The 16,242-nt window shown below is 44.9% G+C and overlaps 1 protein-coding gene and 1 non-coding gene across 5 annotated transcripts in view; one reads left to right on the top strand and one right to left on the bottom strand.

Annotated features, from left to right (window-relative positions):
• LYN (LYN proto-oncogene, Src family tyrosine kinase) overlaps positions 1-16,242 on the top strand; it is a 94,901-nt gene that overhangs the window by 37,007 nt on the left and 41,652 nt on the right. For all 4 annotated transcript variants that reach the window (XM_040487766.1, XM_040487767.1, XM_040487764.1 and 1 more), the window contains exons 9-10: positions 8,168-8,350; positions 10,676-10,752. In XM_040487766.1, coding sequence (XP_040343700.1) covers positions 8,168-8,350; positions 10,676-10,752 — 260 coding nt within the window. The remainder of the gene's footprint in view (positions 1-8,167; positions 8,351-10,675; positions 10,753-16,242) is intronic.
• Positions 4,067-4,151, bottom strand: TRNAP-UGG (transfer RNA proline (anticodon UGG)). Its single transcript has one exon. It is a non-coding gene; the product is annotated as a tRNA-Pro (tRNA).

Below are 16,242 nucleotides of genomic sequence, written 5' to 3'. Positions count from 1 at the left end.
GTGTGTGTGTGTGTGTGTGTGTGTGTGTGTGTGTGTGTGTGTGTTTTAAGTTTATTCACTTATTATTTCTGAGAGAGAAAGAGAGCATGAGCAGGGGAGGGGCAGAGAGAGAGGGAGGCACAGAATCCGGAGCAGGCTCCAGGCTCCGAGCTGTCAGCACAGAGCCCGACGCGGGGCTTGAACTCACGGACCGTGAGATCATGACCTGAGCCGAAGTCGGCCACTCAACCGACTGAGCCACCCAGGCACCCCTGTTTTGTTTACTTTTGAGAGACCGAGAGACAGAGCGTGAGCAGGGAAGGGGCAGAGAGAGAGAGAGAGGGAGACACAGAATCCGAAGCAGGCTCCAGGCTCTGAGCTGTGCAGAGGGAGATCAAGCTCAAACCACGAGATCACGACCTGGGCCAAAGTTGGTCACTTAGCTGACTGAGCCAGGCGCCCTGTTGTTCCTAGGTGTGTGTGTGTGTGTGTGTGTGTGTGTGTTTTAAGTTTATTCACATATTATTTCTGAGAGAGAAAGAGAGCATGAGCAGGGGAGGGGCAGAGAGAGAGGGAGGCACAGAATCCGGAGCAGGCTCCGGGCTCCGAGCTGTCAGCACGGAGCCCGACGTGGGGCTCAAACTCAGGAACTGTGAGATGAGGACCTGAGCTGAAGTTGGATGTTTAAGCAGCTGAGCCACCCAGGTGCCCCTGTTCCTGGATTTCTTAATTAAACTTTTTATTTTGAGGGACGCCTGGGTGACTCATTCAGTTGAGCTCCTGACTCTTGATTTTTGACTCCGGTCATGATCTCCCAGTTCGTGGGTTCGAGCCCTGCTGGCAGCACAGAGCCCGCTTGGGATTCTCTCCCTCTCTCTCTGCCCCTCCTCTGCTCATGTGTGCTCTCTCTCTCAAAATAAATAAACATTAAAAAAACTTCAGATTTTGCGATGATTATAGATTCACCTGCAGCTGTAAGAAATAATACACAAATTAAAACATATCTGTGCAAACACTTCTAGATGAATGTTTGTAAGAGCATTATTCATAATAGCTAAAGACCGTAAACAACCCACATGTCCATCCATGCAATGGATACATAAAATGTGCTGTTTCTGTCCAATAGGATATTATTCAGCAATAAAAAGGAATAAAGTAGCTGACACATGCTACCATGTGGGTGACCCTTGAAAACACTGTGTTAAATGACAGAAGCCAGACCCAAAGGACCACGTGTTAAGTGATCCCATTTGTGTTGTGGATAGGCAAATCTATCACTCCGAGTAGATGGGTGGCCACCTTAGTGGCGGGGCCAGGAGGATGGGGACGTGACTGTCAATGGCTATGGGGTTTCTTTTGGGGGTGATGAAAACGTCCCAGTATTTGATTGTGCTGCTGGGCCCACAATTTATATATTCTGAATATATAAAAACCAATGAATTGTATGCTTTAAATAGGTGAATGGTATGGCATATGAATTCTCTTTCAATATTCGTGTGTGTGTATATATATATATATATACATATACATATATATACACACACACACACACACACACACACACACACACACACACACGTACTATACATAAATAGTACAAAGAGATCCCATGTAACCTTGACCTAGTTTCCCCCAGTGGTAACATCTTGCAAAACTACAGTATGATATCCTTGCCAGGATATTGATGTTGATAGTTGTTTTTTAATCATGCTTTTCTCCTCTAGTCTTGTATTAAAGGAAGGAAGGGAAGAGGAAGAAGGAAAAAAAGAGAAAAGAGCAAAATAGAAATTTTGATCTGGGATCTTTTGCAGATACGGTTCTATGAGTTTGGCTGTCAAGGGGCACTTCCTTTGCTATTGAAGTAATGTCCATGTGCTGAATGCATTTAGCAGAGGAATACTGGGAATCAGACCAAAAGAATAAATGATTGGTGACACTATGTTATGGATCAGAGGTCAAAGGATGCCCCCCCCCCCCTCCTGGGTGTATCTGTGTCTCCTTCCATCTGTCCAAGGGTTGGTGTAAAAATCAAGGTCTGCAATTTAGAGCTGCCTGAGTTTAGTTTATTTCTCTTTTGGGATTTTGGATCTCAAGAGATGAGCCGACTAGTTTTTCCCATTGATAGCAAAAGTAGAACAAATTAAAAATTGTATCACTGGCAACCAAATAAAATCATATTTTTGTGATTCATAGACTACCAGTCACATTTTACGGTCCAGATTTTTCTGGTCTGCAACGCACGAACAAATACTAGGAAGCGACCTGCTTTACAGGAGGAGAGGGTGGGACTAAAAGAAAGGAGTTTCTCCCTCAAGCTGTTTCCTCTCGTTCGTGTGATCCTCTTGACATCTGGCTTGGTGACACATTTTCCCCCGTGGATTGTTGGATTCCAGGGGAACTGACTGCTCAGTGAAGCCAAAGATGATGTTTCCTGTTGCCACTCGATCTGCGAAGAGACTTTGTAGAAGAAAGGGAACTTGTTTTCCATTGAATGTTGCCTGATACATTTTTTTTTTAATTTTTTTTTTCAACGTTTATTTATTTTTGGGACAGAGAGAGACAGAGCATGAACGGGGGAGGGTCAGAGAGAGGGAGACACAGAATCGGAAACAGGCTCCAGGCTCCGAGCCATCAGCCCAGAGCCCGACGCGGGGCTCGAACTCACGGACCGCGAGATCGTGACCCGGCTGAAGTCGGACGCTTAACCGACTGCGCCACCCAGGCGCCCCGCCTGATACATTTTTGAGCCAGTTGCACTGAAATTTAATCACCAGCCAACACCAACCACATGCGTCTCTTGTGAAAACCAGCTTCCATTTTGCGGTACTTAGGAGCTTTTTAGCAAATTAGTCACACCCGGAAGTGGAGCTGTCTCAAAGTGTCACACGAGCTTTCTTTAACTGTGCCAAAATGGCACTCTTCAAGAAATTCTTCACTTTAAAGTGATTTTTTTTTTAATGTTCATTTATTTATTTTGAGAAAGAGAATGAGGGGGCACGCATGCGAGTTGGGGAGGGGCAGCGAGCGACAGAGCGAGAGAATCCCGGGCAGGCTCCACACCTGCCAGCACAGAGCCTGGCACGGGGCTCGATCTCCTGAATCATGAGATCGTGACCTGAGCCAAAATCAAGAGTCACCTGCTCAACGGACTGAGCCACCCAGGCGCCCCCTCAAATGATTTTTTTTTTTTTTAAAAATCATCGTCCATCTGTAATGCCTACCCAAATCTCCATGACTAGGTTAATTGAACCTGTACCCTACGGGAGAATATCTCGGCAGAGTACAGTCTGATCCTTAGTGCCAAATACAAATCATGCCTTTAGGGCACATCGGAGACCTGCCCTCTTGTTTAAATACCACCGCCCCAAGACACCAGTGAGTTTGGAAGCTGCTGCAATCTTGAGCTGTGCTTAATGGAACCGTTTTATTCACCGTTCATCTCAACCTCCTTATCAGCAATTTTAATATCTTTAGCAGCTGTGCTGTTTCCTGACAACTTTTTCCCCTGCCCTTGGAAAGCATTTTTTTCCTTCATCCTTTACCCATATTTTTATTTATGTAAAAAGGCTCAGTGAGTTCCATTGTTGGATGACAGAGAGAGAGCGGGTTTGTTTCTTTCACTTTTATTGCTGGGTGAGCTAACCGGCAGACTGAAAAGTGTATACAACACAAATGTTCAACATCACAAATAATTATAAAATGAACACTGGTGCGGTGACCGCTGAGACCACATGGTGGAAACCTACCAGCACCCAGCAGCCCCCACTTATCCTTTACCAACCACAACCTCACCGTCCCCCAAAGGCAGCTGCCATTCTGGTTTTTGTGATAATTTCCTTTTCTTTATTCTTCTGTTACTTATGCACATGGGGGTGAGCATCCTCCAGAATATAGTAATTTTGCCTGTTTTTAAACTTTATGTTAACGAGTCATACCAAAAACTACCCTTTTATTTTTTTTTTTAATTTTTAAAAAATGTTTATTCATTTTTGAGAGAGAGAGAGACAGGGTGTGAGCAGGGGAGGGGCAGAGAAAGAGGGAGACACAGAATCCGAAACAGGGTCCAGGCTCTGAGCTGTCAGCAGAGAGCCCGACGCGGGGCTCGAACCCACGAACCGTGAGATCATGACCTGAGCCCAAGTCAGACGCTTAACCAACTGAGCCACCCAGGCGCCCCCAAAAAACTACCGTTTTCTTACGCCTTGCCTCTTCTGTTCCACATTATAGTTGTGAGATTTCATCCATGTTTTTGGGTGTGGCTACAGTTCATTTACCTTCATCGCTATAGCACATCGTGTTGTACTCAAGGTGTAGAGAGGTTTAGCTATTAATTTCACCATTTACTTTTAAATGTTAGCGAGGGTGAGTGAGCAGGGGAGGAGCAGAGAAAGAGAGAGAGTGGGGGAGAGGCAGAGTGTGTGGGATAGAGGGTCCGAGGCAGGCTGTGGCTGACAGCAGTGAAACTGATACGGGGCTCGAACTCATGAACCGCGAGACCGTGACCTGAGCCGAAGTTGGATGCTCAACTGACTGGGCCACCCGGGCGCCCCTGATTTCGCTATTTATTGATGAAGCTGGACGTGTTCCCAGTTTTCAGCAACTATGAATGACAATTCTGCTGGGAACCTTTTTGTAGTGGATCAAGGGTCCATGAGTTTTTCTAGGGTGGCCAGGAGTCACTTTGCTGCATCACGGGAGTATGGATCTTCAACTCTACCAAACACTGCCAACTTTGTTTCCAAAGTGCTTGTCCCAGTCATATATACAAGAGTTCTCAGTATGCCATTTCCTGATCAACAGAATTCTATCTAGAAGGAGGTGGGCCACAGGTCAGCACAGCCTGTGGGGAGGTGAGGGGTGTGGCCAACACTCAAATGATTGCACTTGAAAGGAGGCTGGTCTGTCAACATCCTTCATGGGCCCCTGGGAATATTATTAAAGACAAGCTTCACGGCTCGATTTCACTGATGCTCAGAAAAGAGCACAGAAGGCCTTAGGGAGCTGCCCCAATCTCTCTATCATGGTCATGTGCTCACCAACACTCAAGTTGTCAGGCTTTGTGATTTTTGTCAAGCTGGGTGGTGGCTTCTTCCTATAGCTTTATTTGCATTTCTCTGATTACTAATAAGACTGAGTTCTTTTTTACACGTTTGGCAGCCATTTGACGACTTCTTTTCAAAATGCCCATTCAAGCCTCTGCCTATTTTTCCATTTTTCTTATTGGTTTGTAGGAATTCTTTGTATATTCTGGACACCAGTCCTTTGTCGGTGTCAAAGAGAGTGTATTTTCTTGCTCTGTTTTGCCACTGATACAGTCATGTCACTGAGGATCTATATAGAAACCTTTTTTGCATTTTATCTAGTTTGTTTTTTGCATTTATTATTGAAGTTTGGCACACAATGTTACATTACTTTCGGAGGTACAACATAGTGATTGACCATTCTGTACATCACTCACTGTTCACCACAGTAACATAATTGCAGTATTATTGACGAGAGTCCCTATGCTGTACTTCTCATGTCTGTGACTTATTCACTTTGTAACAGAAAGTTTGTACTTCTTCATCCCCTTCACCTATTAACACCCATCCCCGCACCCCTTCCCCTCCGGCAACCACCAGTTTGTTCTCTGTTGAGTCTGTTTTTGGGTTTTTTTTGTTTGTTTGTTCATTTATTTTACGTTGGGTTTTGATTTTGTTGTTTGTTTTTTTGTTTTGTTTTTTGTTTTTTTTAGATTCCACAGATAAGTGAAATCCTATGGTATTTATCTTTCTCTGTCTGACTTCCTTAGCATAATGCCCTCTAGGCCCATCTGTGTTATTACCAACGGCAAGATCTCATTCTTTTTTATGGCTGAGTAAATTGCATCGGGTGTGTGTGTATCACTTCTTTATCCACTCATCTGCTGATGGGCACTCAGGTTGCTTCCATGTCTTAGCTGTTGTAAGTAATGCTGCAATAAACATAGGGTTGCATATATCTTTTAGAATTAATGTTTTCATTTTCACTGGGTAAATACCCAAAAGCGGAATGACTGAATCACATGGTATTTCAATTTTCAGTTTGTTTTAGGAAACTCCATACTGTTTTCCACAGTGGCTGTACCAGTTTGCATTCCTACCAACAGTGCATGAGGGCTCCTTTTCCTCCTCGTCGTTACCAATGCTCGTTATTTCATGTCTTCTTGGTACCATCCATTCTGACAGGTGTGAGGTGAGGTCTCATTGGGGGCTTTGATTTGCATTTCCCCGATGATTAGTGATGTTGAACATCTTTTCATACATTTGTTGACCATCTGTAAGTCTTTTTTGGAAAAATGCCTGTTCAGGTCCCCTGCCCATTTTTAATCAGATTATTTGGTTTTTCTGGTGTTGAGTTGTAGAAGCTCCTTATATATTTGGGTATTAACCCCTTATGAGATGTGTCATTTGTCAATCTCCCCTCCCATTCGGTAGGCTGTTTTCTCATTTTGTTGGTGTCCTTTGCTGTGCACAAGCGGTTTATTTTCGTGTGGCCCCCGTAGTTTAGTTTTGCTTTTGTTTTCCTTGCCTGAGGAGACCTATTCATAAAGATGTTGTGAAGACTGATGTCCACGAGATGACTGCCTATGTTTTCTTTTAGGAATTTTATAGTTTCAGGTCTTATATTTAAGTCTTTAATCTATTTGAAGGGCGCTTTTTTTTTTTTGTTAATGGTATAAGAAAATGGTCCAGTTTCATTCTTTTGCATGTAACTGTCCAATGTTCTTAACCCCATTTATCGTAAAAACTATCTTGTCCCCATCGTATATTCTTGCCTACTTTATCATAGATTAATTGACCATGTAAGTATGCGTTTATTTATGGGCTTTCTCTTCTATTCTATTGATCTGTGTGTCTGTTTTTGTGCCAACATCATACGGTTTTGATTACTGTAACCTTGTACTGTACCTTGAAATCTGGGATTGCGATGCCTTCAGCTTTGTTCTTTCTCAAAATTGCTTTGGCTATTCAGGGTCTTTTGTGGTTCCATATGGATTTTAGGATTATTTGTTCTAGTTCTGTAAAAAATGCTGTTGGCATTTGGATTGGGATTGCGTTGAATCTGTGGATTCCTTTGCACAGTGGGAACATTTTAACAACATTAATTCTTCTAATCCATGACCCTGGTGTATCTTTCCATTCGTTCGTGTCGTCGTCAGTTTCTTCCATCAGCGTTTCATAGTTTTCAGGGTACAGATCTTTTGCCTCCTTGGTTAAATTTATTCCAGATATTTATTCTTTTTGATACAATCGTAAATGGGATTGTTTTCCTAATTTCTCTTTCTGCTACTTCATGATTAGTGTATAGAAATACAACAGATTCATGTATATCAACTTTGTATCCTACGACTTTTCTGCATTCATTAAATACATTTGTGTCACTGAAAACCTATGTATAAACCTTGAAACAAATTTGTAACGATCTCCATATTAAATTTTTTAACACTTTAATCAAAACAATTGTTTTACCATGGTAAGTGTGCTCTTTAATCCCTACTGCCTATGTCACCCATCCCGCAATCCCTTCCCCTTTGGTAACTACCAGTTTATTCTCTATAGTGAAAGGTCTATTTCTTGGTTTGTCTCTTTCTCTGGTTTCTCCCGTGCTCATTTGTTTTGTTTCTTAAATTCCACATATGAGTGAGATCATATGGCGTTTGTCTTTTTCCAGCTTATTCCACCTAGTAGTATACTCTCCTGGTTTCACCCATGTCCTTGCAAATGGGAAGATTTCATTCTTGTTCATGGGTGAATAACCATGCTCAGCACGGAGCCCCATGCGGGGCTCGATCCTGCAAGAAAAACTGTGAGATCGTGACCCGAGCCTAAATCAAGAGTTGGACACTTAGCCAACTGAGCCACCCAGGTGCCCCGCATATAGAGGTTTTTTTTTGTTTTGTTTTGTTTTTTTAAATAATGCTTTATGAAAACTTTTTGGTTTGGGGGACGATTTTAGATTTCTTTGGTAAAGATGGGAGACAGAAGTCTCACATTCTCACACACCCTTGACTCAACCTTCCCTCGTGTGAACCCTGTAGAGAGTTTTGTGTAAGTTTTTTCGACCTAGGATGAAATTTCCTTTGAACTCTGCATAAAGTTTTTGGTTTTCAGTTTGATCTATAAAGCTGAAGTCACAAAGCTTGCCCTCCCTTCCGCTTGCTTTCTAGGTTACTATAACAACAGTACCAAAGTGGCTGTAAAAACCCTGAAACCAGGCACCATGTCTGTGCAAGCGTTCCTGGAGGAGGCCAACCTCATGAAGACCCTTCAGCATGACAAGCTGGTGAGGCTGTACGCCGTGGTCACCAGAGAGGAGCCTATCTACATCATCACTGAATACATGGCCAAGGGTGAGCACGTCCCCCCGACCCCGTGCTTTTAAGAGGCTTGACGCTCCCAAAGCAAAACGCTTACATGCTCAAAGAATGTTCAGTTTTAATTCTAAGACAGCAGGCTCGCCACGGAAAAATGAGAAAATGTGGGAAAGCAGAGCCTGTTCACAAACCACCTCATGAGACATGTTATAAATATTACCTGAATTATAGAAATAATACATAGTCTATCTTCTCTGCATTTGTCTTCATATACATATTAGCCACAAGAAGAGCACGCAATACGTCGTAGGCCCCTAGTAAATATTTGTCAAAAAAAAAGATCTATTTCAAATAGGAGTATTTTTGTTATATATTTAAAACGGGAATTCTTAAAATCCTAAAACGAGTCATTTTCCTCTTTAGCATTTTTTAATGTTCAGGGTCTCACTTTAAAATGCTCACATTTTGGGGCACCTGGGTGGCTTAGTTGGTTAAGTGTCAGACTTTTGTTCAGGTCACGATCTCAACAGTTCGTGAGTTCGAGCCGCACACTGGGCTCTGTGCTGACAACTCAGAGCCTGGAGCCTGCTTCGGCTTCTGTGTCTGTCTGTCTGTCTCTCTCTCTCTCTCTCTCTCTCTCTGCCCCTCCCCTACTCGTACTCTATCTGTCTGTCTCTCAAAAATAAATAAACATTGAAAGAAATTTTTTTAAGTTTCAAAAATGTTAACATTTTTTAAACTGTTGGAAGTTAAATTCCTATGTATCAGAATCACTGAACGAAGAGGTTTCCAGCAACCACGTTTTCTCCCACTGATGTTACCTTCAGATAACAGGGTTTGAGTTATCATCCTTCCTCTGTTCAGTTAGAGATACTAACAAACTGCCAAATGGTTCTTTAAAAATCTTCAGAAGGAACAAAGGAAGAAAAGAAAGAAACATACATAACAGAGAATTAACAATCATTTCATGCTTGATGGAGACTATAGTGTAATGTCGTAGCTGAATAGAAAGATGAACGTTATATTTGCTTATTTAATATATATAAATATTTCAGAATATTAGTCAGTCTGGGGCACCTGGGTGACTCAGTCGGTTAAGTGTCCGACTTTGGCTCAGGTCATGATCTCACAGTCCATGAGTTCGAGCACCGTGTCGGGCTCTGTGCTGACAGCTCAGAGCCTGGAGCCTGCTTTGAGTTCTGTGTCCCCCACTCTCTCTCTGCCCCTCCCCCACTCTCGTGCTCCATCTTGCTCTCTCAAAAATTAAAAAAAAAAAAATGTTAAAAAAGAATATTACTCACTCTGAGTCCTTCCAAAAAAGGATATTGTTTAGAAACGAAAACCAAATACCTTGTCCCTATGGCTTAGGTTGCTGTCACCCAGAAACCAGGCTCAGGATCAGACACTTTGTAGGAGTTCAGTAAATACGTGTTGAATTAATCAGCCGGTAGCATCTGGGATCGTAACTGTAAACAGGAGTTTATCCACATAGTGATGCTTAGCCTTTATTGAGTACTTACTGTATACCAGATTGTCCTTGCTGCCTTCCCCGGGTGATCTCGCCTGGTCTTCTTAGCAATCTGAGGGCTAAGTACCATTGTTCTATGCTGTGGATGAGGCAGCAGAACATTTATTGAGCGCTTACTACCCACCAGGCACCATGGCAGGTGCTTTAAATCTGTCCTTACGAGGACCCTGATAATAGCTGGTAGGCTGTGCCCGCTGTACAGGGACTAAGACGGTACAGGTAAGCAACTTGCCTAAGGCTGACACTTCAAGTTCTAGGGGAGAACGCAGGTCTTGTTTTAGAGATGATGCCATAGGAAGCCGGGCGGGGGTTGGGGGGGGAGGTTATCGACAAACTTTCTTTTAGGTACAGAGCACGGTATGTTCATCAGACACTCGTGAGCATCTGTAGCTTGTGCTGAGCTCTGTGCTTTTGCTGGGCACAGATAGGAGTGAGCCCAGCCCAGTGCCTGCCGCAGGCAGGTCGGCCATGAGGACTTGCTGACGCCCGTCCCCGAGAAGCTCTGAGGATTCGGCAGCTGCACTTAGTGTATCGTGGTGCCAGGTGCAAAGTGCTCTGAGATGCGTGCTCTCGGTCACCCGGAGCCAGAAAAACATGTCCCCCATCGGCCTTTCTTACCTGGACCACACACTACATTTCCCATCAGGGCAAAGGGAGCAGCTTAGAGGGGACTGGGTATGACCAACTTCAAGAAAAAGGCACAGTGGCCATACAGCATTGTCAAGGCCGTCATTCCGTGGGTTCCCCCGCTAATAGGAATGATTGTTTGACTTGTGTTCGGATGTTGGTCTTGTGTGTTTGAACTACCCCGACTTGTTCCTCTCTATCAACAGGCAGTCTGCTGGATTTCCTGAAGAGTGACGAAGGGGGCAAAGTCCTGCTTCCAAAGCTCATTGACTTCTCTGCTCAGGTGAAGTATTAAAAACCCAGGGTGTCTGTAAATTCACGCAGACCGCCTTGCATCAGAGTCGCGATGTTCCCGGGAGAAGGCATTTTCCTTGAATGCTTCCCAGGAGCGGTTCTGAGAAAAAGACCTTCCAGGGCACGCTTCCCTGAAGACAGTAATGCGTGTTTCACACTGAAGGCATTTGTGCGTGTGTCGAGCTCTGGCTGGGGTGTCGTCTGCCCTAAAACAAGTCAGCCCCTTACACTTCCGTTCACTGCTGCGCCAGCTATAGAGAAACGCAGCTGAAGTGGTCACTTTGTTCTGCGTTTTAGAAATGCAGTCCCACGCGACATAAGCACAGCGCATTCTAAGTGATGCATGGTGGTATTTCAGGTACTAACCTAAGGTACAGAAACTTCGAAGTCCTTAGTATTCGTGCAGAGGGAGCTCCTCATCTCCCCCCGTCTCATCCTTCTTGTTGGCTGTGTCTTTAGGATTCTAAGAAATACTCATTCGTAATATTTCTAGTACTAGCCTAGAAGTGGCAAATGTGTTTAGTTTGGAAGCACACGTTTCCTGAAGGGCATTTAAGGGCAGAGGGACGTCACCCGAAACCCAGCAGTATGCCCGATGTGTCCAGGAAACGCACGTCCAGATGATGCCAGCTGCTGACTTTTAATAGTTTGATTGTGTCTGGTCGGCACGTTATGTACTTGGCTTGTTTTGTTTCTAAATCCTGGCCGTGGGTAGTTCATGTTGGGAAGGCCACGTGCCATAAAGCCTGAAGTAGCACAGGAGGTTTCTAGAAGTTTCAGGTAAGGGTGGCCTTCTTGGTCTTCGTTTCTCACTCCGGTTTCTTCCCTCCGACCCTCTTTAAGTCGGGAAGTTGATATAAGGCCTTCTGGGGAGGATGAGATCAAAGGAATGAGTGTGCAGGTGAAGTACTCCAAGTAAGAGAGCGTCAGAATACGTATTCTGCAGTAGAAGATTGTGGGAAGAGCTGGGGTTCAACATCCGAAGGCTCGTGTGTGTCGGGACTCGATAGCCATAACCACCCAGGAAGTCCTTTGCCTCTTTGGGTTGGTGTATCAAATGGGAATGCTAATTCCTACTTTAAGGTGATGTTGTTGGGGGTCTAATCTCACCACAGACTGGCGTGGATACAGGCACATCGCAGCCTGTTGGGGGAAGCTGAGGTCACCTTGGGGATGACAGTCCCCATCATTCCAGTAGAGGTGCGTGACGAAGTCCTCATGCTCGGGCCCCATCTCCTCTCCCTGAACTTGACAGCCTCAGTAGATTTCTTATCTGAGTAGGACATTCAAAGGTGATCTGGAACCCCAGTGTCTAAGGTGGAAAGAAGCAAGATCGCTGTGGTAGAGCTGGGGGAGGGAAAGAGTCCAGCAGCCCTGACTTTTTAACCCTTCGCTCAAGCTCTGCACGCTGGGCCCTGTGAGAGGCTCTGTGGGACTGCAAGGGTTCCAGGACCACAGTTTGAAAACCACTGTTCTGGGGCACCTGGGTGGCGCAGTCGGTTAAGCGTCCGACTTCAGCCAGGTCACGATCTCGCGGGGTCCGTGAGTTTGAGCCCCGCGTCGGGCTCTGGGCTGATGGCTCAGAGCCCGGAGCCTGTTTCCGATTCTGTGTCTCCCTCTCTCTCTGCCCCTCCCCCGTTCATGCTCTGTCTCTCTCTGTCCCAAAAATAAATAAACGTTGAAAAAAAAAAATTAAAAAAAAAAAAAAACCACTGTTCTGCAGTAAGAGGAAAGATCACTTGGATGGACGCGGCTCTAGATGCTAGGTAGATAGGGAGGCAGAAAATGAGAAAGCAGAAGTTGATGTACTTGTGTCATACTTGACGTAGGTAAAGGAGGCAGTGATTTAGGCGTCCCGAGTGGATGAGAGACACTTGAGTGTAGTGAAGGTTTGTTGCACCTGCTTCTCAGAGGGGGAAGGTTGCTGACAGGGATATGGAGAAGTGGGACATTTGGCCTGGAGGCCTGAGCGGTTATAGTTCAAGTGCAACTGAGGGTCTGATCTGTGCCTACAGTTCTATGGGGTAATATAGGGTCTACAGTTATAGAGAAATTATGCACGTCAGGGTGTGTACTGTACCTGGAGAAGGACTTTATTTTGTCACATGAGTATTTTTTTTATGTTTGTTTATTTTTGAGAGACAAAGCGTGAGCAGGGGAGGGGCAGAGAGAGAGGGAGACACAGAATCCGAAGCAGGCTCCTGGCTCTGAGCTGTCAACACAGAGCCTGATGAGGGGCACGAACTCACGAACTGTGAGATCATGACCTGAGCTGAAGTCGGACACCTAGCCAACGGAGCCACCCAGGCGCCCCATCACATGAGTATTTTTTATTTGATTTTACTTGGCTTACCTTATAAAACTTTATCTTGACGTAGTTAAAGCTTTAAGAGACTCAGGGTCTCTGTACCTATTCTTTAACTTGGTAAATTACTACTATTACTAAAAAAGGTACGTTTTTCTAGCTTACAAATGAGTTGGGGGAGAAAGGTACTTTCTAAAGCTTTGAAGTTTGCAAGGAAGATTATCTCAGAGCCTGGCACTGACCATGACTTTCAAATCGTAGGTTCCAGGTGGCTTCAGTTGACTCCTCGGTCAACTGGGATAGGGCTGAGCCCTTCCCCCCTCCCCTCACCCCACCCCCCATGAGAGGAGGGGCCTGGGATAATCAAAGCCACCACCAAAGGAGTTTTGCAAATCCAGCTCCTGCTGGATGAGCTCTTGTTCCCCAGCCCAGAGTTTCTTTCCCAGCCGTGACCACTGGGTAGAACTGGTGGGACATCTAATTTAAGTGCCTGGGGAGTTAAGTGTCAGTGGGAGAGTCAGCGGGTCAGCAGCGCCTGGGGTTGTGGCAAAGCATGTGGTTCAGCACAAAATTCATTCACCAAATACAATTTCATTTTGAGTTCATCTTTTTTTTTTTTTAAGTTCTCTGAGTTTTATTTTACTTTATTTTATTCTATTTATTTTTAATATGACATTTATTGTCAAACTGGTTTCCATACAACACCCAGTGCTCATCCCAACAGATGCCCTCCTCGATGCCCATCACCCACTTTCCCCTCCCCCCACCCCTCATCAACCCTCAGTTTGTTCTCAGTTTTTAAGAGTCTCTTATGCTTTGGCTCCCTCCCTCTCTAACTTTTTTTTTTTCCCATGGACTTCTGTTAAGTTTCTCAGGGTCCACATAAGGAAAACATATGGTATCTGTCTTTCTCTGTATGGCTTATTTCACTTAGCATAACACTTTCCAGTTCCATCCATGTTGCTACAAAGAGCCATATTTCATTCTTTCTCATTGCCACGTAGTATTCCATTGTGCATATAAACCGCGACTTCTTTATCCATTCGTCAGTTGATGGACATTTAGGCTCTTTCCATGATTTGGCTATTGTTGAGAGTGCTGCTATGAACATTGGGGTACAAGTGCCCCTATGCATCAGTACTCCTGTGTCCCTTGGATAAATTCCTAGCAGTGCTATTGCTGGGTCATAGGGTAGGTCTATTTTTAATTTTCTGAGGAACCTCCACACTGCTTTCCAGAGCGGCTGCACCAATTTGCATTCCCACCAACAGTGCAAGAGGGTTCCCGTTTCTCCACATCCTCGCCAGCATCTATAGTCTCCTGATTTGTTCATCTTGGCCACTCCGACTGGCGTGAGGTGATATCTGAGTGTGGTTTCGATTTGTATTTCCCTGATGAGGAGCGACATTGAGCCTCTTTTCATGTGCCTCTTGGCCATCCGGATGTCTTCTTTAGAGAAGTGCCTATTCATGTTTTCTGCCCATTTCTTCACTGGATTATTTGTTTTTCGGGTGTGGAGTTTGGTGAGCTCTTTATAGATTTTGGATACTGACCCTTTGTCCGATATGTCATCTGCAACTATCTTTTCCCATTCCGTCGGTTGCCTTTGAGTTTTGTTGATTGTTTCCTTTGCAGCGCAGGAGCTTTTTATCTTCATGAGGTGCCAGTAGTTCAAGTTCATCTTTGTTCATGGTGCATACCTCACCCACACTCTTCCCCAGTCCTTCTCTCAAGGTGGGCCTCCCAGACCGTATGTTGCCCCACCTTTGATTATTATCTGCTTCGTTTGCTTGTGACTTTTCTTGTTTTGATATCAATAACGTGAGAAAACGGCCTGAACCTTGGCAACAAGCAGTGGGGGCCTGCGCACCTCGGTCTCAGTCTGAAATCGGCTCTCAGTTGAGCCCACCCAGTCCCCATCCAACCTTTTCCCATCCAATTGGTCAATGCACCAATTGACCACCGTCAGTTCCCTTTGTGGCCGGTCTGAAGTGATCTCTTTATACAAAAAGTCATCTCTGAAGTTTTCCTCCTTTTCCTCTCCATCGTGTGCAACCAGCTAACTCTGCTGCCTCTCCATAACGGAGGAGAGTAACAAATACGATGGCCCAAGGTGATAGAGGACACTTGGTGCCCGTACCTAATAATCGATCCTTTCCGTGCCTTCCTCCACGTGACTTTAGGAGAATCATGGAAGTCCATTTGGCATGTGGACTCTCAACAACTAGCAGGCTGGCTGTAGTTTGTACTTTCTCATATTAGCATCATCATAGCATCAAAGAGCACAAGAGGACGCGGTGAAATTCAGCTGGTTTTCGCAGTGAGGGACTGAGAGTAGAAATAAAGCAGTTGCTTCATCTCAGCCCCGGAGGGAAGAGGGAGCGGGGATAAGGGGCAACACTGGGACTTTTCTCACAGCCTCTTCTCAGCCTCTTCTTCCCTCTCCCCGCGACCTACTTCCCCAAGCTCTACTTTCCCCTAGGCAACCTCCCCTTCGGCCAGTCGAGACAGGAAGTGGGTGAGTGCACATGATATCCTCTCGGTTCATGTGAGAGCTGATGTCATCACTTCCTGTCTCAGGATGAGTCCTAAAAAGCTCTTGCGAGCCCAAGTGTAATTCACCTTGTGCAACCCATCTCTTAGCTCACTGGCCTTCCTCTGCCATTTAGTGGAGAGGAAGAAATCTCAACGAAGGCAGCTGCAGCAGTGTTTTTCTTGTAGGAAAGGAAGCGATGTTGTACGCTCTGTGCTAAAATCAGAAAATCCCCCCCTTTGCAGAGGAAGCTGGATACTTTCAGGGCAGAGAGACTGCATAATTCGCTTCCAGCCTTTTGCCTGCTGGAAGAGAAGAAAAATGAACTTGAAAAGCCAGGGGGTTGAAATCTGTGGGGATTCCCTGCAACAGAAGCGGAAATGGAATCGAAGACTTGTACAAAGGAGTGGGGAGGGGGGAGAAGCAGGAGATTCACAGTTGCAAGATGGAGGTCAGAGATCATCTTGTAATTCAGGTCAGGTGAACCAAAGCATTCCTAGTTCTTTGGTGGCAACATCACTGAAGTACAGAAGTTAGGAAAACTGAAATGGACAGTTGTGCAATAAAAATAGAAAAGTCAAGGCTTGGACTCCAATAATGGCCACAAGTAACGTTTCTTTAACTCCCTTCCATTTGATAAA

The sequence above is a fragment of the Herpailurus yagouaroundi genome, unplaced genomic scaffold, assembly GCF_014898765.1.
Source record: "Herpailurus yagouaroundi ecotype Mexico unplaced genomic scaffold, PumYag 165, whole genome shotgun sequence".
Classification (NCBI taxonomy): domain Eukaryota; kingdom Metazoa; phylum Chordata; class Mammalia; order Carnivora; family Felidae; genus Herpailurus; species Herpailurus yagouaroundi.
This window is presented reverse-complemented; position numbering and strand designations above follow the sequence as displayed.